At 32.4% G+C, this 26,016-nt stretch overlaps 1 protein-coding gene across 1 annotated transcript; it reads right to left on the bottom strand.

Annotated features, from left to right (window-relative positions):
- Positions 1-229: 229 nt before the first annotated feature.
- On the bottom strand, positions 230-25,571 carry LOC133190257 (uncharacterized). The gene is made up of 9 exons (XM_061325768.1): positions 25,484-25,571; positions 19,975-22,596; positions 11,006-11,208; positions 10,600-10,764; positions 8,373-8,618; positions 8,086-8,157; positions 7,889-7,948; positions 4,189-4,297; positions 230-1,806 (listed from the first exon to the last, which is right to left on the bottom strand). The coding sequence occupies exons 2-9, from the start codon at positions 22,578-22,580 to the stop codon at positions 1,338-1,340; spliced, it is 3,930 nt and encodes a 1,309-aa protein (XP_061181752.1). The 5' UTR covers positions 22,581-22,596; positions 25,484-25,571; the 3' UTR covers positions 230-1,337.
- Between the last annotated feature and the right edge of the window lie 445 nt (positions 25,572-26,016).

Raw genomic sequence — 26,016 nt, 5'->3', positions numbered from 1 at the left:
ATCACATTTTTGACAATAGAGTTTGTCAAATGACCTAAACTATTACTTGCAGATGATGAACAAACTAAAAATCGTTTTGCAGATTTGCAAGATTGATACAGATAAGTGGTCGAGCAAGACTTTAACAGGTTTAGTTTAAAATTGGTATTTTTATCTTTACCAAATTTAGTAGGGATGCACATAATCAATCATGATTAGGATGCGCCATGTAAATTGTCTTTTCTTATTCTATTAAGATCCGTTCACTATTTTTGCCCTACTTTTATTATTGTTGTGTTGATATTACAGCTTGAGATGCAGCTGTTAAGTCGGACATTGTGTGTGACTTTTTTAAATGTATTATTTATATAACACGATGATGATGATGCTTCATAATCATGGTATTAAGATTTTATATTTTGCTCTTTAAGAGAAAAACATGCTTAAAATTCCCATTACAACAATGGAATAGGAATAAATCTTCCATACCACTGTCGAACAAACTTGCATGGATGCATATGCGTTCTTTTATTCGTGTGTCATTGATATACCTGGTATGTTACATACTTTTACAGAAAAATGATCAAAATAATTATAACTAATTATAATAGTTAGAGTATTCAACAGTATATCAAAAGTTGATATATGTCTTAAATTATCGATGTCTTATATATACATAAATTTATTCATGTATAATTTAATATCAAATCTGAAGTCACAATTTCCTACATTGACGATATTAGTATTATTGTCTGCTACAGAGAGATATGGGATGTTGGTTATAAATTACTTCAACTTTTCAAAACTAAAGCAATTTCTTAAAAATTACTTATTGTTCAAATTTATTTTCAATATCGGTTTGTGCTAAAATTAAGACCAAAACCTTTTTGTACAGGAAAATTTTGAGGACAAGCCAATACTGTCTAGGTCAAAATTGGGATTGGAACAACTCGAAAGGCCAAAAGAAAAGCCCGTTCAGGATGTATGGTACATATAAATCTTAAGTGGATTTTTTTTAATAAAATAGCAAAATATCATCAGAAAATATTATTGTTTTGAAAGGAAATAAAAAAAATTAGAAGAAAGATAAATCAGTTTTTGTTTGAAACTTTTTTCCCTATTTATTGAAGAACAATTTTCTAATAAGGGGCAAAATTGATATGAAAGAATGTGTCGAATTGCAAGAAATTCTGCTCAATTTTTAATGGAATTTACATTTGATATCAATTTAGAGAGTAATCAAAAACTACCTGGTATTGTCAAATATTTGTCATATCTAACTTAAAGCAAATTTAAAAATACTAATCCATCACAAATGTGACATCGTCATAAGACTCTCTGCTTCCAGATTCCCCCTTTTAATCCCTTATCTTCTCATACTGTTGTGACTCATAACCCTTATTGACAAATTCATGACGTTTTAGAACTTCATTTCTAAGTTTTGTGTATGTATGGCTTTCCTCCTCTTTCTGTGTACATTCATAAGGATATCTGCTCTCGCGTCTCTCCAGGACGTCATTTCCGGATGATGACGTCACAGACTCTCTATAAGCGTCCAGGTACATTTCTCTGTTCTCAAGATCTACTCTCAGGGAGTTTATTTCTTCAATTTCCAAAGCTTCATCATGTTTCATTCCTTCATTTCCGATCGAAGGATGATAGGCATCCAAGTACATGTTCTCATTTTCTTGATTGCTTTCATTTTCCTTCTCATAATCAATGGAATAGTAGATCGTCTCAGTATCCGGCAGTTCGCTGTAATTGTTTTTGGATTGTAAGGTAGACACAGGAGTTTCTTGATTACCTTTTTCATTTTCTTCTTTGTTTCTAAAATGCGACAATGAAATTATTGATTTCATACTGTATTTACAGTGAAATGAAATGTGAAGACGACGAACAGTAATTCCAAAAGTCCAATTAAGCAATTCAATTGTGAGCAAAGCTAACATGGACCACTGAAAAGAGAGATGGGATCAGGTGCCATGGAGAAGTGAACATTCCATGTCACATCCTCAGTGTGCCCCTGCCATGATCTACTAAACGGAAAATCTGTAGAAAATTTCGTGTGAAAATACCGAAACTCAATCAACTTTCGATCCAATGAAAGGTTATATTTGCAAACAAGGTCATTGTATCGATTACAGAATTTGCAAAATGTTGACTTTAATTAATTAAAGATTGTTGATATTCGTTTATCATCAACTTATTCGTCAGTAGCCTGTCTGTTTTATAAATTTTTCTGCCATAGCAAAAGGTCTTCCATACTGATGCAACTGCGAGACATAAACACCGTATGCATGTGATAATGGATCACGTATATTTCTACATAAATAATGGAAGTTGACGATAGAAAATTTGAGGTCATAACTTTTAACTTGAGTTGTCAGTTTGCCATCATTTTTTCTCTCTAATAAAACATCCAAATATGAAATAGATGATCAGACTCTGTGGTGTCGTTTATTTCGAGTTCAAGGGGGTTTATCGAATAAACGGAGGAAAAATATAAATGAATATTGTTATTGATAAACGTTTTGGAATCCAGTATAGGTATCGTAATTCAAATTCAATTTGGTTGTTGGATATATCATCAAATTTAAAACTGTCTCCTATTTCATACTTGACCCACATCCAGACAAAATCTTTGACAAAATTCATAATATTTATGAAATTTTGTCACTAATTGAAAGATCGGGGATCCATAAAAGTTGGCCCTTTTAAAGTTCAATCGAGTGAAAAATAATGAGCACTTAAGTTTTTAAAATTTTCACGTCTCCTTAGTACATTTTTCATCAATACACATATCAAGTTTCCAATAGGTATATGCTCAAATAAACAAAATTATGGATTCTGTGTTATGTATGGTATCGCATTACGGCGCGCGAATGATAAAGTCAAAGTGTCTAAAGCAATGTCGCGTTTCATCTTGTTAAAAAAGATGAATAACCTCACCTATGTTCCGGAATTTCACTGATGCATACACCCGAGCCTCCCTTTATTACTCCATAAACAGTCGAGGAACTTATCTTAATGAACTTGAAATAAAAGACATCACAGAATCTGTCCCATCTGTTTCATGTTTCGATGTTTGTTTGTCAGTTTCCCCTATTTATGTGGTAATATTCCACTTTCTGGCATATGGTGTTTATATCTTCCAATTGATTCGGTACAAAAGAGCGTGATCTGAGTACTCTGCATTAGACATGCTACAGACAAAGAGGTTGATGTTACAGTACTTTCAACAATCTCGTTTAAAGTCATTTCAGGAATTAAATTTTCGTTATAATGACATCATTTGCAAATACAATCTATTTTTAAAGCTTATATTGACTAAAATGTTTCCTGTCAAATGTTAAGCCATTGCTTTTATATCAATTTTGACACTACGGATGACTCTGTTTACCTTATCAATACAGAGTGCTCCTGAAGGGTGTGATATGTCGACAAGAGATGCTTACTCGTCCTTATGCACCTGATCCCCCGTCTGGTGCTTCAGGTGGTTTCGTGATTTTCCCTGTTCACATTTCATATTGTTTATAGATTTAAAGAAATTGATAACTGTCCATTGTCTTCACCTTTTTGATTCGAACCATAGTCGGAAAGGGAGAAGGTTAGACAGCCGATATTAAATCTTACATATAAATATATAGAAAAAAAACTTCATCTTTGAAAATCTTCTCAAGAATTGTAGCACGTTGATTAGTCGTTTTAATGTGTGTTAATTTTCAGATAGAGAAAATTCAAAATTGCTAAAATCATGTTATTTGGGGTAATTGGGGCTTCTTAAGAACAACGGTGTTATAGTATAAATTCTATTATTAGTCAAGACTTAATTTTTATTCAAATTATGTTCTGCTGGGCCATTTGGTCGAGGGGGCCAAAGAATTGAATATTATTCAAATAAAGAAGAAGGCACATTTTCAATTCTTCTCTAAAAACAGAAAGCCATAAATACTCATATGAATACATGTATGCAAGTTCCCCAAATGAGTGGTGTTCATTTTTTCAACCTTTTTTTTTTGGCCTCTGGGACCGGGACTAAAGTGGGACTAAATCAGGATAATGTATTTAGGAACTTATTTTTAAAAATCGTCTCCAGAACAGCAGGATCGCGTTGGGGCCAATTTGATATTTATCAACCCCATGTAGTGTCTTCAGATGATTTTCTTATATGACAAAATTCTTAAAGTTTGGCAGCTTTAGCTGTATTACCTCTTAGATCTTCTGACCATCACTACTATTAGCAGTATAATAAGGACCAGGATTCCAATAACTGCTGCTAAAACATACACTAAAACATTCGGAGAGTCTTGCTGAACAACTGAAAGTAGAAACAGCCTTTAACAGAAAAATAAGCTAGATAATATACAGTTTGAAATACTAGTATTCTTTATTAAATGCCGAAGAGGGAGATATAATGCCTATACAAATAAACGTAAAAGGTTGAACATCAGAACTTTTTATGTCCCACCATGAATATGGCCGTGGCATATAGTGTTTGTCATGTCCGCCTTCCCTCTTTTCGTCCTTCCATCTGTCCATAACTTACACTCTGCGTTCACCTCAGTTTTAAAGAAACTATTCAAGATATTTTTTTCAAACCTTGATTGCTAATTTATATTGATGAGAGCTATTCAGTTGCGTCAACATATTTTGACCTTGACAATTCCGTGATATTGACCTCACTTTTCTTCATTTAGTATTTAGCTCAGTTTCAAAAATGTTATTCAATATATTTTTATCAAACTCCATATGCTGAAACCAGGGATGGGGTAATTAAAAAAAGTAATTGTAATTGACTGTATTTAATTACATTTTTTGAAGTAATTGGAAGTAATTTGTAATTGAACATTTTTTCAATTACTTGTAATTGTAATTTAATTAATTACACTGAAAAAATACCATGTAATTTCAATTACTTTTTCAATTACATTCAATTACTTTATATAATACACATTCATGATATATTCATGATATATCGTCACCACTATCTCCCCATTTTACTGGTTTTTATTTTATTGTTAAACATATCCTCAATCCTTCAATTATACAAAATCTTAGGTTCATGCTTACAAAAAAAATAATTAAATGATTGGCTTGATAATAATAAACTAGTTTCTTTCTAATCATCATGTAAATTTTGAATTTTTTTTTATCTATATTTATAAATATGAATTTTAAACCACCCTTCTTAGGTCTATTCAGCTATGAAACACACATTTATTATATTTCAATCTTTGTTGTTTGGTCAATAATAAAGAAAAAAAGGTGTGTGTCGTTAATTAAGTTCTCTCTTACTTGGAAGAGATAATTGCCCTCCAGATCACAGCTTTAAATTGCAATCAAAACAAATCAACTCCTCTAAAGAGATATTCATTCCATGATTTAGAAGACAAAGCCAATGGAGATAATTATTTCAATTTAAAATGCTCCGCTAGCTATAGAAAAGAAAAACTTTCAATTTGATAATTATTTTAACATCTAAACAGATTTTTATGAATGAATTTTCTATCTGTACAATTCTGATTTATGAAGTAAAATTGTACAACATAAATAGCAATTTAGGACGTTCAGGTTACCTTTGAAGGAAATATTTAATTTGAGGGGTTACAGTTGCGACTCATTTCACTCTATTAAAATACTCACTTTTAATCAAATATCATAAGCCATGCAATTTGTGTGGATGTAGGTTTTGTGTGGTGGAAACTGCATCAAACTGATCTCGGATAGTTCTTTAAGAGTTTCTTTAATGTTTTGTAAATAAATGTAATCAATTAAACCAGAATGATACACAATGCCTATAGCATATTATTTCTTGTATTTTTTGTGCAGAGGTTGAGCTTATATACAAATAAATGATGTTCTGTATATTCATTGACAAGGATTATGAAAATTTTCAAAAAAATTAAAAATGTAATTTGTAATTTAATTAATTACTTTTGCAAAGTAATTGTAATTAAATTAATTACATGTCTTAGAAAGCCTGTAATTTAATTGTAATTTAATTGAAGAAAAAGTCAAAGTAATTGTAAATTAATTAATTACTTTATAAAGTAATTGACCCCATCCCTGGCTGAAAAATACTGATGAGAGCTATTCAACTGCATCAATATTTTTTGAGAATACCTTTTTTTGTGACCTTGACCTCACTTTTGTTAATATTTTTTTAGCCCAATTTCAAAGAAACTGTTCAAGATATTTCTATCAAACTTCATATGCTGATATATACTATTGAGAACTGTTCAACTGCAACAACGTTTTTTGACTTTTGGCCTTTCCTTTGACTTTGACATTTCCTGTGACACTGACATCATTTTTATCAAATTTGTGTTTAGCTCAATTTCAAAGAGAGTATTTAAGATTTTTCCATCACACTTTCCATTGATATATATTGATAAGAGATATTCAAGGCATCAACATTTTTTACCTTAAACTTTTTTGTGACCTTGACCTCACTTTTCTTAAATTAAAGAAAGTATTTAAGATATTTTTATTACACTTCATATGCTGGTACATATCGGGTAGAGCTTTTCAATTGCACCAAAATTTTGGAGCTTGGTCTTATCTATGACTTTAACCTTACTATTTTGAAATTTGTTCAGCTCAATTTCAAAGAAATTATTTAAATTAAGTATTTGTATCTACACATAAACACAATGGTAAGAACTTTTCAGCTCTGTCCATTTTTTTTTTATCTGACCTCTTCTATGACTTTACTATTTGTTGTGTTTAAAACTCATTTTCAAAGAAACTAATCAAAATATTTTAATCGAACTTCATATACTAATACAAATTGGTGATAGCTATTCAATTGTATCATAAATTGCTGACCTTAACCTTCCCCATGACTTTGACCTCAATATTCCCCAATTACCCTTATCTTAAACAAAGAAACAAGATACGTTTCTTTTCATTTTGCATAATGATATACCCTCGGCAGGGCATTCATGTCCTATGGACATATTTCTAGTTGCAATATTTATTTGCTATGATTAATAATGTTATGACCACTTTTCAGTACTGATATCTATATGTTAGACGTTTTTATTTAAGATAAGCAAATGAATGCAACTAAAATTTGAAAGTTTACTATACTAGTCTTGTTTCTGTAATGAATTTATTAATCCATAAAATAAATTCATTTCTTTTTTCTCCAGAAAAAGCGTCAAAACTCTGCTCGACAAATAAGAAATTCGTCTCACCCTATAAAAAGGTATGTACCCATCTTGGGCAGAGAGTAAAATTTAAAATAGGTGGGTTTAGAAATGCAGTCTCATTGTTTAAATATTGTAGTGAATAAATAAAATTTGTTTACATTTTATTTTCAATAAAAACTTTACGATTTTTTCCAATGTTATTTTAGAAACAGGTTTTTGTCATTCAGAATCCAAGAATATATTCCGCCAAAGATTAGTATATACCACTTCAAGGTGTAAGACGAATTTTCCAGCCGTCGAGCAGAGTTTTGACGCTGTTTATGGAGATGAAAGAAAATAAAAACCAGCATGCCATATATGGATTTGCAGATAAATTATCGTAAAAGAAAATGGTAATAAACAGTTTACCAGTGTATTTCTTCTGAAAGTGTAAATGAGTGCGATTCTGGGGAGCGGGTTACCCCTTGTATTTCGGAGTTTAGATACCTTTTATTATTATCATACTATGACTTAAAAATTTATTACAGGAACAAGTGCCTGAGGTACTGAGGTAGTTACGTACATTTAATTCTTGCTATTTTGAACTTAAAACGTATTTTATATTCAAAATGAGTTTTTTAAAAAAAAGTTGAATGGATAGAAACGATTTCTTTTATTCATTTTTTGTATAACAAATTTTAGACATATACCCCCATGTTAAGAAAAGCAAAAGCTATTTCCATGCAAACAAATTCAAAATGCTAAACGTTGAATACCTTGTGATTTTGTAGCTTCTGTGGAACTCGGCTTTTTCTTAGTATTTGGATCCGTGACTCCTTTAAGAATGAAGGGTAAGCAAAACTTAAAAACTACGATTTACGAAAAACTACGAAAACTTTGTTCTTGTTGTTGTTCATCATTTGTCATTTCGCATAATATGATTAAACTTTATTTAATAAATGCTGACCATCACCTTGGGTTTCAGCAGAAGAAACATGTCGTTCTGATGTTGTTGTCTGTTCTGTGGGACTTGTTGATTTGTCTGCTGTTTTTGTAAAATGATTTTAATTCATTAAGGAAGTATCAGTGGTTAAAATAATGGCTACTATAATCACAATAAAAACAAATGATGCTCTCCTTTTCTTAAAGAAGTCTTAGACAGGACACAAAACTTCATATGTCAAAATTTCTTTTCATTTTATTACATGTTAATCATTGTTGTACTGAGTTATTTTAATAATTTAAAAAAAATTTCCGTACCAACACCTTGGGTTTCAGCAAAAGAAACACTTGTTTGTGAAGTTCTTAACTGTTCTATGGAACTTGTTGATTTCACCGTTGTAGACTTAGAAGTGGGTGTTGTCGTGCGTCCTGTTGTTGTCGATTTTGTAGTTGTGACGTCACTAACGATGCTCTCCACAGCTGTTTCTGTACTGGATGAGGTTACATCTTCTGAGGAGGATGAAGAAGAGCTTGATTCTTGTGTTGTGATGTTGATTCTGTTTTCTGTAAATGTGAAGAGAAAATCAATTCTTTTCTTCGTAAAAGTCTTGTGTTCGAAGTTCAAAGCTTAAACTTAATTTTAAAAAAAAACTGTCAATCTACGATAAAGGGACCATTCAGGATATATAATATAAAGAACATAGTTGATTCAAATTCCCAAATAAACAATACAGTTTTCCAAAGGACATAGCAGTGCACTTGGAATGTAGTTTTGGTCTTTTATACGTTTTAATAAATGACATTTTCGCATATTTTCACAAAATTGGAGTTTTTCTTCATCTGTATGTATGTTTTTTTTTTCAAAAACAAGCTGTGAATAGACAGAATTGTTTTCTCTAACTACAGAAAAATTTGTGGATATAAAAAAGAATTATCCACTAGCCTGGTATGGTTTTCATTTTTAACAATTTCCAGTCATAGGGCATTGTAGCGGGAGTTAATGCTTAAACATGATTCATTATTATTGAAATAAACCTGAAACTGACCTATAATTTGTTTTCTTATGTTGAGTATAGAACAGTAAAACATGATTTATGATTTTTAAAACCTTGCACAAATCTGGTCTTTCGGGAAGGGGGGGGGGGGATCATTACGGATGTTAATTTTCAATAAAAAAAAAAAAGTTATAGTTCTCGGCAATAAATATAAATAACGTTTATTTTAAGATTTTAGTCAAACGTATTTAGTATTTTGTTCCAAAATTAAAACTTTTTTTCTACATCTTAAATGCAAAAAAAAAAAAGAAAAAAAGAAAAAAAGAAAGAAAAAGAAAGAAAGAAAGAAAACGAAAAGAATCCAGTTCATCGTTATGTAAGTTAAATTCTTAGGAGAGACAACAATTTTTTCTAGTCTATTTTGTAATATTAAAAAAGTAATTGTCTTAATCAGTACTATCAAACCAATCTACAAAAATAAGAGTGATCCAACTCTTAAGTTGTCTGGGTTAACTTTTTACGAGTATTTTGAGTTATCGTTTAGAGAATTATGCAGATGTAATACTTACTGAATAAAGTCAGACTGGGTTCAGAAAAGGGTAAACTAATTAAAAAATACTATTACTACAATTTCTGCCTCATAGACTCATTAACAGCAGAAAATTATTTGTGAATGTAAATCATATATGGTACCAATTTTGATGCACCAGATGCGCATTTATAGATTTTTAGCAAGCATGTGGTACAGTTTGGCAAGATGGTCTCTACTCAAGGCCTGTATATAAAGACATGGGTGTTTTTGACTGTGTTTCTTGTTGATGTTGTTATTAAAATGCTGATTGTGTCAGTATTTGAAATCAAGGAAAAGACTACATCGGTAACAGATACAGCAAACTTAGTATCTCTACGTCATTCAGTTGTTTATGGAGGTGAACACGGTGTTCATGTTCAGAGTGTGAAAAATTATTTATCTCTCATGAAAATTTAGGAAAACTACTGTAAAATTTAACACACTAAATCACTATTAAACCAAAACTCAATTTTCTGCGACATGATACCATTTCGTATGATACAGGTTCTATGCATTTCCATGCGAGAAAATTTATGTTTCTCTTTTTATATAGGAAAAAATACTTCAATATTATTATTTTTTGTAATTAACTCGAAACGCTTTTGCGCATAATTTATGCAATAAACTCGAAAAGCTTTTGCAAGTGAAAGAGTATGCTGATGTTTAGAGTTGAGTTTAAATTATAGATAATATGATATAACAAAGGTAAATTTGTTAGCGTCCTACAAACTTATTATTTGATCACGTTTTCGTAGAATGTCTGAACACTAAATAATGTATATATAATATCTATTTCTCCGGAAAAATTAAGGAATTGCAGATTTTTGTTGAATTTATATTTTGTGACAAACAATTTTCATCCAAAAAAATTATAACAATGAATAATGAATATATAAAGAAATTTAAAAAAAAATTAAGTAGAAAGTACATTTTCATTATAATTTAGTTTATTATTTTTTATCCTGTTTAAATTCCATACCAACGCAGTAGGCACTGGAGCAGGCGTCTGTCTGCTTGAGATGGTAAACCCGGTAGCTTCCACAGTTTTTAACATGAATTGTCCACTTTCTGGAACAGCAGCCATTATAGTCAGACAAACAGGCTGTGCGAAACACCATACCATCAGAAACGGACGGAACAGTGCCTTTAATAAAATTGTACAGGTTTAAATTACAAGTAGCTTTATGTAAAATTCAATGAACTCCATTTATTCCAAACATTTTAAATATCTGAAGTTCTTCCCCAAAGTCCTGATTGCAAAAAATCAAGAATGGGGCAAAACATTCAAATATCCAAAACTAAAATATAAATAATCAACTTGGAAATAACTAGATTTGGTAGAACCGACACAATCAAAAAAATGTGATCTAGAAGTCGAACCTTACCGTACATCCACACGGGAAACACGGTTCCACACTGCAACATAGCTGGACAAGATGTCGGTATATCTGCACCGTCGTCCACTCTGTACCACTGTTCAGTGATAAAATTATCACAAAGACCATATTCACTGGTTTGTAGGTGATGAGACGGACACCTTTTCTCTTGAAATCTCAGTACATTGCTTGTCGTGCACGGATCCAATCCTGTTTTCAAAAATGCTTAATAGTTAGAAAAGAAAGAACTTTGCACCAGAAATTGAATCACTTGTCCCCTCGTAAAAGAATGCTACCAAAAAAACCTTAAGAAATGACAACTCTGTAAATCTTGATATAAAATTTTGAAAAATGAAAGTATTTGCAGCCTGAAAAATTCATTTGTCTTAAATATTTCGTAATGCTGTTTTGGAGAATGGATATAATGGTCTCTCTCTCTCTCTCTCTCTCTCTCTCTCTCTCTCTCTCTCTCTGGAACTTAATCTTGTATAACTTTCGAGGTCAATCTTCATACTTCATTTTTAGTAAAATGATTAAGAACTGGGTCCTATACTAAAACTGTGAATTTCTTGCTCCTGGGGTCAGGCTAGGTTGTAATGGTGTTCTTATTAGTCCCCTACCAGTGAAACCGTAGGGGACTATAGGTTTCCTCTGAGTTTGTCCGTCCGTCTGTCCCACTTGGTTTTCCGCACTTTTTCCTAAACGCTTGCAGATATTGGGCTGATTTTTGGTATGTGATTGTATCTTGATGAGTTACAGATCAAGTTTGCATTTCGTTCCGCTTCATTGATTTTTGACGGAATTATGACTTCTTCAATTTTTAAGGGTTTTCCGCAATTTTCTTCTAAACGCTTGCAGATATTGAGCTGATTTTTGGTATGTGACTTTACCTTGATGAGTTTTAGATAAGTTTGCATTACGTTCCGCTTCATTGATTTTTGACGAAATTATGGCGTTTTCAATTTTTAACGGGAACCAGATTACACTTGCCGATAGGGGGGCTAGTATTGCTAATGCAATACTCTCAGAATGCTTGTTTGAAAAGGCCTTTTCCTGACTACATAGTGGACAAACTAATAAAGCTAAGGCAAGATTATATTATTGATTTATAAGCACTTGATCAACATTATATCTGTGGATTCTGAATCAGAATTACATGGCCCAAGGTCACAAGAAAAGGAAGTGTTCTTCACAAAAATTCTCATATTTCTTATGCAAAATTTGTACATGAAGCTCAATTAAACAAAAGAAAACAAAAATAATGAATAAAGGGAAAGTCTGACATGATAACCTGTCCTTCCAAAAAACTATGTTATTCTGTAACTCAATTACAGAATAACATTACGTACACTCTCCAACTTGACGAAAGGGTTAAGTGATTCAGGGTCAAGTCACTGGTAGGAAAGTGAAGGTTTTTCGTTAGTTAAACTAATATTCATAACATGAATAACAAGTTACATCACATTTTATTTTTGTGGTGCATTATTTTACAGAATGATATTCTTAAATGCTAGCTTAGAAAGTGTAATATATACATGTAGTCATGCCAGTCCAATTTTGGAGCTAATTTTAGATCTGTCAACGTTGGAATTACCTCTAGAATAGCCGTTTTCAATTCCCTGACACCCTTTGAATAACTGGTATTAGTTTAGAGAATCAAGAATAGAGTACAATGTATACATATTATAACTTTGGGGCACAGGGAGTATCATAAGGATGCAGTTGAATTTTAAACAAAAGTTAAAATTTGAATTCTTTCAAATAATTATTTCTAAACTATGAAAAACGGGGGAGAAGGAATTACAACAATTTAAAATGTAATTCAAATAAGAAGATTTAAACCACGAATATTCATTCCGAAAAATATTGGACACGTTTTTTTTTTTACATTGATAAGCTTTATAATGAATGAATTTCGGTTTATATCCCTTAAATACACAAATATCGAAATTGAACAGATTTATTTCCTTAAGCATAACAGTCAACTTCCTTGCACGATTCGTGAAACCGAATTAAAAGGCAATGAATAGATTGTACATTTAAACTGTGTACAAAGACACTGCTATGTAATTATGTAAAGAAATCTTTTTAGTTGATACACCGCTAGTAAAAGTATTTAATAGACAGTAGTTTTCTTGCAAGATGATATGCATATTATGAATTTCAAATCTAAAATGGGAGACCGAATAAAATTCAGTGGTGTGGAACTGCATATCATGTTGCCAAAAAATTTTTGACTTATTAACACGTCTTTGAATTCTTTTCCCCAAAATTACAAAATGACCATCAATAATAAAATAATGTATTTTGACAGACATATAATAAAATAATTAGACTTTAAATAATCGAGAAAACGATTTCTAGTTTATAGGGCTTTAAAGTCAAAAGGTACATTTTTTTTTTAACCGATTTAAACGGAGAAAAAAGTTTTTCAAAAAGCTATAAACTAAAAAAAAAATAACTTAAATAAATAAATAAAATAGTTATAAACTAAAATAAATAACTTGCTTTATTAATTAAATTGAATACTCAGTAAACGATTAAAAAAAAATATATATATATTTTTTAAAAAGTCATGTTTAAAAACGAGGCACCTGTAGGATTCTTATTATGCTTTTCTTCAAATTGCTGGTTCTCTTTGCGTACAGATGTGAAATTTTTTGAAAATACCTAAACAATTTCCGACGAACTTCATTTTTTATCCCTTAAAAAATAAGAACTGAAGAAAGTATTTTCAGTAATTTTATATGGTGTGTTTCCAAAACACAATTTTCTATGTACATTTTATCCATTTCTAATACCTAACTTATTAATAGTTATTTATATATTATTTGTAATAAAATAGCACATCTACATCCATTTAAATAATATATATGAATAGATGTAATATGTTTACCTTCTATATGAGTATTTCCAAAGGTAAGTAATAGGAATATAGACAACCTTCCTTCCATATTTCTAACATCAGAAGAAAGAGCTCGGAAATTGGAGGTCCCACTTCCTTGTTCGACGAAAGAACTATTGTACACTGTCCATTTAAACTACATTTTTATTTAAAAACGATAAGTAGATTAAAACGGGTACAAGGCTATTTAAAAATAAGAATTTCGACTCGTTGTGAATCACCTGTTTGAGGTCGTTTAATTTTTTTACAGCAGTGAAATATTCACGTTCTGGAACAGTGGTTACATTAATTTGCATGTTAATTATCCTCGTGATCGATGCAATTCCTTTCATTCAAAAACACATATTACGACATATACGGGAAGGTACCAAACTGTGTACATGGTCTGGTGCATATAAATCTCAAAGTCTTCCTGCATGGAGATCATGCAATTAAAGTAAAGGTTTTATTTCAAATTCCCTAAAATCTCGACTACATTGTCCGTCACCTATTAAAGAAATCTAAAAACTTCATATGAAAGTATATTATTCTTGTAATCTTTTATCTATTCGTGTTCGTGTATTTAAAATTAGAGATTTCGCAGGTTTATCAGAGTAAATGTTTGGCTGTTTCACTCAGTAGTTAAGTACTAGTAAATGAAAAAAAAAAAATTATTCTTCTTTTTTAATTAAAACTTTTCAAATGAGAACATTTACGTGTATTTTGCAATGTTTAAGTCTCCTTGGATGCGTTATATACCGATACAGTGTCACTTTCAAGGCCTAAAAAAGTTACTTGATAGAAAAATTCCTCTCTTACTTTTTTTCTAATATACAAATAACATGAATAAAGGTTTATAAAATGAAAGCTATGCCGACTTGATACAGGAAAAATGCATGCAAATATGCACATTGAGAGGCAAAATAACTAACAAAATAAAAAGGAAAATCAGATTGTTTACTTTTGTACCTCAATATCAATTTCGAAAATCACAGATACGAACTTCCGCCTTTGAAAAATAAAGAGATGGGTGAACAAGGAGAGAAAAAATACCTACGGTTCAACAAATAAGAAAGTGAAAAATAAAATTTTAATTATAAAATTTTTTTCTTTGACATTTCAGTTAACATTTATGTATACTTTATGTAAAATCTGAACTCAGTTTGGAACAATCTCACAAGTATTAAAATTATTCGTCAATGAAATCATGCACACGCAAAAGAGGGTAAAAATGATCAGTTCTTCATACTTCGCTCCAATTTATTGAAAGAATATCTTCAAAGTATGCCAAAAATATTTTTTTTTTTTTTTTTTTTTTTTTTTTTTTTTTTTTTGCTTTACAAAAACATAGAGCATGAGCCCACTCTACCTTAGAAATACACCTTAGTATCTTTCCGAGAAAAAGTCCTTATTTTTTTTTAACCATAGAATAATTTTTGCAAGGAGAATTTTCCACAGGGAAGGTTTGCTTGTGATGCTTTCAAATCTTTCAATAATAAGAACTTTGCTCTAAAAACTTAGTTCACCGATTGGATTGGATTTTTATACATTTGAAGCTAAAGGCATTCATCCATCTTCTTTGTATTCTTTGTATTTTCTGTTCAAACTACATTTTTATAGGTTTAGTTCGTAATCATCTTTTTATCCATCCCGGTATTTTGACCTTAATCAGTCTGGCAAATAGTCCTTTGCTTAATTTCTTTCTTTCTTTTTTTTAATTCGAATAAAATTTGTTACATCATGTACAGATTGGCAGTGGAACAATTTTTGAATAATGAAACACATTACAGTTATAGATGTGTAAATAAATTTTGAATGAATCATCTGGTTTGGTACGGAGTGAAACTTGACATTCTGTGGTCTAGAACAATGGAATATTATACTGCATACTAATTAAAACATTAGTTGACGTGATGCTATCTCTCTTTTTTTTAAATTCAATAACACTTTAGTCACCTTTGTTGTTTTAAAATTTTGCATTGCGTCTGCCGATTATATTATCTAAACCGATACCATTAAACTTGATATTGTATTAAAAATATGAATAGGCAGAACCCCCCCCCCCCCCCCCGAAAAAAAAATTGTCAGAGTATTTTCAGTTTAAGGGAAGAGCTGTATAATTATGTACGAATATATACATTGTACATGTTTATCGTTATTCACATTTAATCACAATCCCAGATCCTAGAAATGAAAAACACAGAGTTAGAATAAGAATTCTATTTTAAGGACACACTAAAACAAGAGGCCCATGGGTCACAACGCTCGCCTGAGTAACTATGGCCCTGCTGTTCTTCCTATGTTAAACTTTGATTGTATGTACATCGTGGCCCCACCCTACCTTAGGGTCGCAATTTTAACAAATTTGCAACTACATTACCTGAGGATACCTTTGCTGTTCTTGAGGAGATTTTCAAAGATTTTCCCCTATATATTATTATACACCACTTTGATCATCTATTTCGGCCTCATCCTACCCCAGGGGATTCATGATTTGAAAAAAAACTTCAATCTACACTCTTTGAGGATGGCTCCCATATCTGTATGACTAATCATGCCTTTGCTGTTCCTGAGAAGGTTCCCCTATGCGTGTACTTGTATATTACTTGGTAACGCTTTAATTACCTAGTGATCCTTTGGGGTCATGATTTAAACAAACTATACTCTACACTACATGAGAATGCTTCCATATGAATATGACTCTATTATCATGGTTTTGCTGTTCTTGAGGATATTTAAAAAAAAATTGTACTATATATTCCCATGTAAAACTTTGATTACCTATTGTGACCCCAACCAATCTCAATGGTCATGATTTAATCAAACAAACTCCAATGTACACTTTGTTTTGAAACTTTCACATAAGTTTCAACTCTTTTGGTTGAGAAGTTCATGAGATTTATTCCCAAAACTTTGATCACTTACTGTGGTCCCACCACACATCTTGAGGTCTTGATTTAAACATGAGGCCCATGGGCCACAACATTTACCTGGGTCACTATGGCCCTGCAGTTCTTCATCAGCATTTTTTCCTCTAATATATTCCCTTGTAAAACATGGATCACATACATGTTGAAATTAATTTTGGTCCCATCCTAACCACAGGGCTCATGATTTGAGCAAAGTTAAATCTACACTATTCAAGGATGCTTCCATATGAATATGACTAATCATGGCTTTGCTGTTTTTGAGAAAAAGATTTTATTTTAAGATTTTTCCTATTTTTTCCTCTGTAAAACTTTGATCACCCATTGTGGCCCCTCACTAGCCCCAGAAGTCAAAATTTGAACGAACTTGAAGCTACACTATCCCAGGATGCTTCCATATGCTGTTTTTTTTTTTCATTATTCTGCCCGTTCTTCAGAAGATTTTTAATTTTTTTTTCTATATATATACCTATTTAAAACTTTGATCACCTGTTGTGGCCTCATCCTTAATAAATATAGCCCCAGGGGTTATGATTTGAACTTGAACCATTATGTAATGAAGCTTTCACACAAGTTTCATCTTTTCTGGCCCAGTGGTTATTGAGAAGATTTTTATATGATGCCATTAAATTTTCACTAATTCTTAATCATCTCCCCTTGAAAGAGGTTGTGGTCCTTCATTTGAGCAAAGTTTACCAAATGATGCATTATGGTAAATTTGGTTGAAATTGGCCAAGTGGTTCAGAAGAAGCTGGAAGCGTGAAAAGTTAACACATGACAGATGACAAATGAAAGACAATGGACACTCTTCGATCAGAAAAGCTCACTTGAGTCCTTGGCTCAGGTGAGCTAAAAAACTCACCTAATTTTTCAACTCAGGTGAGCTTATAAAATGGATGTATGGATTGGTATAATTTTTTGGATTTGTTTGTAAATTTTGCTTATTTCAAATCTCTAAAATTTGAAATTTAATATTTAGGAATTGTAGACTTCATTTCTATGATGTTCAAAGTTCTTCCCTTATAAATCTATACAATATTTTTTATCACTTTAGTGGACATTGATTTTTGAATGAAAAATAGAAACTCTTTGCAATCAATCTTATCCACATTATCTATAAACAAAATTTCATTTTATTCATGACTTTTTAAGGATAAATAACACAAACTTTTTTCACAAATACAGCATATTTCTCATAAATTCAAATTCAAATAGTTATCCTGAATAATGTTTGCCAAGTAAAGTGGAGAATTTTGTAAGATTTTGTCAGGAAGTTAAAAATGTGTAAAAATAATTGTATAGAATTACATACAAATGACACTCGCATGCCTAAGTACCAAAGAAAACTTACAGTCTCTTTATATTTTGGGATTTATTGTTTATGTCATTTCTAATCAAAATCTGTAGTCCAAAATATATATCAATCCATGCATCAAATTTTTGTTTGTGTTAAGTATCCTTAAGAAAAGTTTGTTTGCAGCATCTGTCCTTAATTCTTAGGTTTCAGCTGAAGTGTGAAACTTGTGTGATTTTTAATCTTTATGCATATTCTGCCATAAATAACAAGTTTTAAATTTCACTTTTCTTTTATTATAAATAGTATTAGGCTTATAAATACAGCACTTCTTCATCTATACATAAACAGGCCTTTCATTCATCACAAAATCAATTAGTTCAGCACTTATAATGATTACAAAATTTACACCAAATCAGTCCAATTTCAGTATGTTTTCTAAATCCAAGAAAATTCATCAATCTTTATCATTAAAATGACATTCACATATGAAAAATAAGTCCAATTTTCCTCTCTTATAATTAGAATGAAATAAAATATTATCAGTAACATTTAAAATTAGTGCACAAAATTTGGTCATTAACAAAATCTTTCCAATTATACTGCAGTAATTGGAGTCACATATTCTCACATTTATACATTCATTATTCATACATCTAAAATAAAAATTGATGAAAACAAACAATAAATTATGTACAATTGAACTTCGTTATCTCAAACACCATTTCTTGAATACCTGGGATATGTTGAAATGATTTGTTAGTCCAAACCATTTTTCTTTATGTTTTTTACCCCCAATGCAATATCTGAAATCCTCGGATAACTCGAAGTTTTATCTTGATCCCTTTGAGTTCAAGATAACGAGGTTTGACTGTACCCTACAAATGAGTGGAGCTGCTGTGTAAAAACTACACTGAAACTGGTTTAGCCCTGATTTTTACTGGTTTAGCCCTGATTTGTACTGTATTTCATTAAATACCACTGAAAATCAAGTACAGAAGTTATGTAAAAAAAAATATACTAATATTGACTATACTGATTTGTACTAATTTTACCTGCATGTCTTGAAGTTACTAGTATAGTAAAACACATATATAGCGATGTGGTAGGGACAAAAAAATTTGATTTATAACATAAATATAATTTGTTACATCAATTTCCATTTTAAAACCATGGGGAATGAAAACCACTCTGCTGTAAATGTGAATTAATTGTGTGTTCAATATAACTATGTTTTACTGTACCTGAATGACTACTGTGGATTAAAATACAACGTATATCCTAAACTTCAAAAAGTTTTCCAAAATCTTTGGTACTATCAAGAGCTTTTTCAAAGATAAAAACATTTTCAGACAAATTACTATGCCCTATTGAAACTAAGTAAGTAGATTTAAATTTATTATACCAGTAAGATAGAATGATGTGATGCTTACTATGAATATTCTATTGAATATATAAACTGATCTACTGATTGAGAGAGTTTGGTAATTTTCAAATTTTCTACACTTCATTTTCATGGGATAGATCCCATCTCCAATATTTTGTGATTTCAACACTTCATTTTAATTTGAAAGATCCCTCTTCAAACATTTGTGAATACCTTCCATTAATAAAACTGCATTCTTATATTAAGACTCATGCTTATACGCATGTATGTCACTTTTGTTGATACATGTACATGTATCTATATCTAAATGAATTCTCATAATTTCAATACTTTTGTTACTGAATTTGAATAATTTTGTAATCTTACACATGAACATCAAACAAGATTTTCTTTCTTATTCAATCAAATATCACATGTATGGAAAACTGAGTTTATGTTACATAAAGGAATATGAGTTTATGTTACAAATCTGAAATTTCCCCCTCTTCTGAGCCCCCTCCATCTGATATGTCTGATAAGAAATTGTTCAATGAAGTGTGGACTGGTGAGTGTACTTTGGTGCTTTGAGTCTGACTGGCAGAGGTAGCAGGCTTGTTGGTGGATTTAGCTGAAGACACAGACTGGAGTAAGTTGATTTGAGAGTCTGTGGAGCTGTCAGAGATTGGACTCAGACACAGATTCCCCTCGGATATCTCCTGGATAAGATTTCCCCCCATATCTGGGGGGCTGGCGGGGATATCCCTGCTTGTCTCCGGCCTCTCTCTGCTATCAGTAATCTGTGTTACTGTGGAGGACTTTTTCTTGTGCCCTGTAGGATGTTTCTTGTATTTCACAGGTTCAGCAGCAGTGCTTGTGGCACCATCAGCAGGTTTCATTGTGTGCTGGACTGGAGCTGGTGCAGTTTTTGGTTTACCTACAGCGATGATTTCAAAATCTGAATCAGAAGAAATATAGGTGGTCTTATGCTTTTTATGCTTCTTGTGCTTTTTGTGCTTCTTTACTTTTTTGGACTTTTTGCTTCTATGCAGGTATGAGTCCTCACTACTGGACCTATATGATGACCTTTTAGGACGTTCATATTCTGCATCTATCACTCGACTGTATGACCTTCCATAATCCCATTCCCTCCGATCTTCTAAGAGTCGTGGTCTGGACACTCTAGAGTAATACTCATCCTCATAGGTTGGTCTACTACTTGGATAATATCTATCTTCATGATAATAAGTTTCATACCTTTCTCGTGACCTTGATCTAGTTCTGTATCGCTCACGTTCTCTAGATCTATGTTTCTTGTGACGTTTCCTTGGATGATGAGTATGTCCTCTCTCTCTTGATCTTGATCGACTGCTAGACAAATCATATCTGTGGCGATGGTGGTCATGCCTATATCTGGACTTTTCTTCAGATCTTTTGGCTAAAGTCCTTTCATCATGTCTGGATTTACTTTTTTTCTTTTCAGTCTTTGAAGACTGTTGGGCCACTTGTTCATCATCAGATCCTGAGGAAAGAAGCACTGCGGGACGTTCTTCCCATGGATTTTCTATAGACACAAAAATGACATCACTTCCTATAGAGGACTCTGAATCACTGTTTTCTATTTTGATAGTGGCCTTCCCTGCACCACTGAATAACTCTGTAAGCATGGGAGGGAAGACTGGAATTCCGCCCTTTTTCTTTGGTGGTGGCAGTGGGTCCTTCTCTGTTGATAATGTAACAGTGGATGAAGTTGTAGATACATTGGGTGGTGTGGGGGGAAGTGGTATCTGATTTAATTCTCCTGAATCACTGTTGGTGTCCATCCACGATGGTCCTGGTAATGGGGAGTCCCAGCCAGAAGAAGTTAGCCTTGAAGGGTGGGGCGGTGGCTCCTCCAGAAATTGACGGACCCTATCCAAAATTGGGGTGACATCATGGTTATTACTTAGTCTGCGTTCAGCAGGTGGTTCCTTGGGAAGACAGGGTTCCTCAGGATATGGTTCTGGTGGCAGGGGTGGTGCTTGAGAAGAGGGTTGTGGTGGTGAATCTCCAACAGATAGGTCAATGGGGTCAGCACTAGATCCTCCTTGATCAATAATAATGACATCATCATCATCTCCTTCCTCATCCTCTGTGGTGTCCCCTGCTGATATTACTTCAACGGGTTGTGGTTCATACACTACATTCTGATCATAAGCACCTATATTGTATGGACTTTTGGCAAAAAATTCAAACTCATGCATAAACTGTCTTGTGTGACGACCAAGGTGAGGATAAACATGATGGTAAAAATCTTCACTGTTGATTGGAAAGGTTTTAATAAGTCCTAAAATATAGTCTAATAGGAACTGATCATGTCTGTTGTCATCATTCATTAAGGCATTTAGTTCCCGATTTAACCAGGGAACCAGTCTGTGGAGAGTTGCTGGATTCCTAGTGAAGAACTCTGGAGTTACATCCCTTTCTCTCAATCTCTGATCTTGAAATTGAACTGCTCTTAATCCATTGGTGTACACACTTCTTCTGAAGTCTGATGTAGCATTTTCTCTATGTCTTCTCCATACAGAGTGTGTTCGTGTGGTTGTTCGAGAGGGCCTCATTAAAGTATAGTCATGTTCTATATGAGATCTGTCTGCCTGGGGAAAGTCCAGCATTAACCGTCTCTCAAGAGTTAATGTTGTTCGATACCTGAACCTGTGGTGTGGGTTCTCAGCTTGAGCAGTGTTCTGAATGTCAGCAACACTAATCTGTTCATATTGTTCATAAGATAAAACATTAAATAAGATACTTTTGTACTTCTGTTTGCATAGAGGACACTCTGGTTTCACTTTTGTCCATTCTTTCAGACATGTAAAACAGAATTGGTGAAAACAGCTGTCTGTGAAAGAAGTGTTATCCAGTTTTCCAAGACAAATAGGACAGCCTCCATCTGGCGACCCTGCATTTGATTTGCGACTACTTTGCCCATTGTCTGCTGTCTTTTGTTGGCTCTCAGTCGTCAGGGTCCCCTCACTTGACTTCTTCAAATCTTTTCTATGCTTTGTCTTCTCACTGCTTTTCTTTTTATGGCTTTTACTAGACTTCTTTTTCTTTGTCTTTTCTTCCTCCATTTTCATACAATGTAGCTTTAATCTGAAAGTGAAATAACATTCCTTTAGGGACATCTACATTTAGAAATTATGATTCAGTCCTTTTTAAACACATACCAGAATAAGAAATAAAATTATACTTCATAAAAATTTAAAACAAGAAGCCAATAGGCCACAACCCTCAACTGCACAATTTTTTCTGAGGAATAATTATGTAAATGAAACCCCTTCATTGAGGCCCCAATAGACATTTTCATGTTTTCAAAAACTTTCATGTATAGTTTATTGATTGTTGTTATTATTGATATTTGTTGTCACAATTTAAGTCACAGTTTTTGTGTCCACTCTATTACGGGGCGGGACACTTTGAGAATTTTTTTTTTATGAATATACGTAGATGTAGATGATATTATGGGATTAATGTGATATCTGTAATTAAATTCTATGGGAACTTTGACCAAAATTCAGGGGGTTTTGACCATTACTTGAGTAAACTAGGATTTGTAAGAGTTTTTTCCAGCATGATGGAATGGATTTTCTGTATATTCCAAATAGGGCACTTTGACAAAAATTATGGGCCACTTTGACCAAAACTTTGGGACATTCCTGTAAGAATATTATATATATTATTATATATATATTATAAGAATATTATATAGCTTCACATATTTCTAAAATTTTGGGGGTGTTTTAACAAAACGGGGGGAAATTTTGTAAGATTATTTTTCTGTGAATTATAATACAAGGCAATCTGAAAAATATTTAGGGATGGTTTCTTAATGATAAATTTCTATCAAATTATATCTGAGGGCAGTTTGATAAATTAAATTTAGGGAGCTCTTTGAGCGGAGCGGTTTTCTTAGGGGGCACATTGACTTGTATTTGTTTATGGGCCAGGCAACTCTGATTCCTGCATGTCACTGCAGGGGTTGCAAGGACCAGGGGACATCACCATCTGAGAGTGAATGCTGGACAACTTGCCCCCTATTCAGTTGTCTCTTTAATAGGGGCAGGCTGTAGAACGTTTTATCGTTAAAATGATATTGTCCTACAGACCCGGTTTAACAGTAGAATTCGTTCTGTGTATTGGCAATGTAGCAAAATAAACATGGGCGATAACTCGAACTCTGTGCATTTTCTATGAACAATCCAGAGAGTTTCAAATGTCAACATGGTGTGTAAATTCGAAGTGAGGAAAAAACGTTGAGAAAATGAGTTGAATTTTCGTATTTATATGGATTATTTTTTTAGGTTAAAAGTTATATACAAATGCAAAAAGGTTTGTTATGATTAATTTGTTATTATTTTCAGTGCAACTCCTTTTGTATATTTCAAAATCATTTCGGAGCGGATCTACTCCGATTTGCTACATTGCAAGTATATGGGACATATTTTAACTGTGGTGAGGGCTTCTCCAGAGACACAGTAAGATTATTCTAACTAGGGCCAGGTGTCTTAAACTGGGGGCAAGCTGTCTTTAATAGTGTTGGGGTGAGCTGTCTTGCAGGCGAGTTCTCCCGATTCCCCGAGGGCAATAACATCACCCATTGATGTATTTAAATACTCATTCTTCCCAAGAACAATGAGGCAGGGGAACAACCTCTACTGTAAAGCCCTAGCTTAACTCTGGACTACTAGCTGTTTCTTTTAAACACTAGCTTCACACATTTTAGCTTCCCTGCCATGCGCCTGAGTATAAATGCTCTTTGAAGAGCCCAGATCAGTACCTATTATAGCGAGCGAGCGGCGAGCGGCGCAAAGCACTGCTCATTACTGCGAGCTCTAATGACAACGCTTGGGCGAAGAGCAAATTCGGACTACTGCACATTCATTCAATAGAATTTTTTTTCCGCAGTAATTCTGGACCCACAATGCATCGCTTGTTGTTCTCGCTGCTAACTTCATTCACATGGTAACAACAACTAAAAATTCACAAAAAATAAACTGACCTTAATTTAATGGACATTGCATACAGATAGTATATTAAACATTCTTTGTTAAAATTTTTGCACTTTTCAAACTTTGTTTATGGAAATGCAGCTAACATACAACGTCATCATACTCATGTGACGTCACAGTCTAGACGTTCCAAATGCCTCATGCAGTTTGAAGAGGTGGATCTTAAAATCAAGTGAAATCAAAAAAATATGTGTGGTTCCGGTTACACCTCCAAAAAAATTAGGGTAGGTAGGTAGGGTTATTTTTTTATTTTTTTTTTTTTTAAAATGATTTTCTTAATTTTTTCTAAATAATACCTATCACTGCTTTGCAAATGACATTAAAATCTGGTGTGATAATATACTAGTCAATATTGGTAGGGGACACCTAAATGCTAGCTTGCTTTGGATTTAACACTATTAAACACTTGCACTATGTTGTGCAAGGAGGCCGTCAATGCTAAAACTTAAACTGGAGCCATTGATGAAAATTGGGGAAAATTCTGGAAAAAATATGAAAATTGCCAAAAAAAAGTTTAGGGTCGGGGATATAAAATAGGGACGGTCGAGTAACCGGAACCACACATATTTTTTTTATTTGGCCTGAACAATGCGCTCGCCCTAACAGTTGCACCGTCAACATATTAAAGAAGGGAAAATTGTGTTGATGACTATGACTATGTCATCGTACTGTATAATTCTTGAAAAGGTGTGTTCTTGTTTATCTTAATCTTATACAATGTACGTGTACATAGATATTGTATTTGTTGTTGTTTTTTTAGACATGTGTTTGAAGACAACTTCTCAATGATTTTATTTCCACAGAATTACTTACACTAAATAAGCTTTTCATATTAAGTAAAAGAATACTATCTTTGGATTAAGTTAGTCATACGGGGTCAGTTTTGTCATTAATCGGTAAACGTGTCGAAATAGAAAAAAAAATACATTATATAAGATTTTTTTTAACTTGCTCTGATAGATCTAGATTACCTTGAACATTAACAAGTAGTCTACAAATAGGATTAACGGTTTCTTTGAACAATTCTTATCAAACAGAATTGTTATGTCCTAGATCTAGTTGTTTTCGTTGTCGAAACTTCTTTAAACCGGAAGCAGATTGTACAATCGAAGAACTTTAATTAGCTTTTACAATGTTGTTTCTGTGTGCTCAATAGACAAATAATCAGTAGATACAGATATATGTTTTTTGAATTCATGTCAATAGTCATGTCAAATATTAATATTTTAGTTAATTATTTCATGACGAACTTTGCAATCTTAAAAATTATTCTTTCTACTTTCTATATAAAGATAATGAGGTCGACTTATCTAAAGTTTGATCCAACGGAATAAGCTGAATTTACTCTGTTTAAAAGTTGTTTATATTCGACATGTTCGAGTTGCGACATGGAATATGGATTCCTTTTTCCTTTATTACTTTTTAAAATATTATTTTCATAATATTCCGATCAAAAATCGAAGTAAATACTTGGTAAGTAAATAAACGAGTTGTAAGACTTTTT

This window comes from Saccostrea echinata, unplaced genomic scaffold (assembly GCF_033153115.1).
Source record: "Saccostrea echinata isolate AGI-Se365-2 ecotype Australia unplaced genomic scaffold, CSIRO_AGI_Sech_v1 ptg000022l, whole genome shotgun sequence".
NCBI lineage: Eukaryota > Metazoa > Mollusca > Bivalvia > Ostreida > Ostreidae > Saccostrea > Saccostrea echinata.
Note: the sequence above shows the minus strand (reverse complement) of the source record. Positions and strands in the feature narration are given on the sequence as shown.

Bases quoted from the DNA above. Each gene is read 5' to 3' on its own strand.
- LOC133190257 (XM_061325768.1), bottom strand. From the start codon at position 22,580: ATGAAAATGGAGGAAGAAAAGACAAAGAAAAAGAAGTCTAGTAAAAGC. The intron at 11,209-19,974 runs AGAGGGGGAAAT...ATTTTTGAAAAC, and splicing joins TCAGATGGAGGGGGCTCAGA to AGGATTGGATCCGTGCACGA. The intron at 10,765-11,005 runs GTAAGGTTCGAC...ATTTTATTAAAG, and splicing joins GTTTCCCGTGTGGATGTACG to GCACTGTTCCGTCCGTTTCT.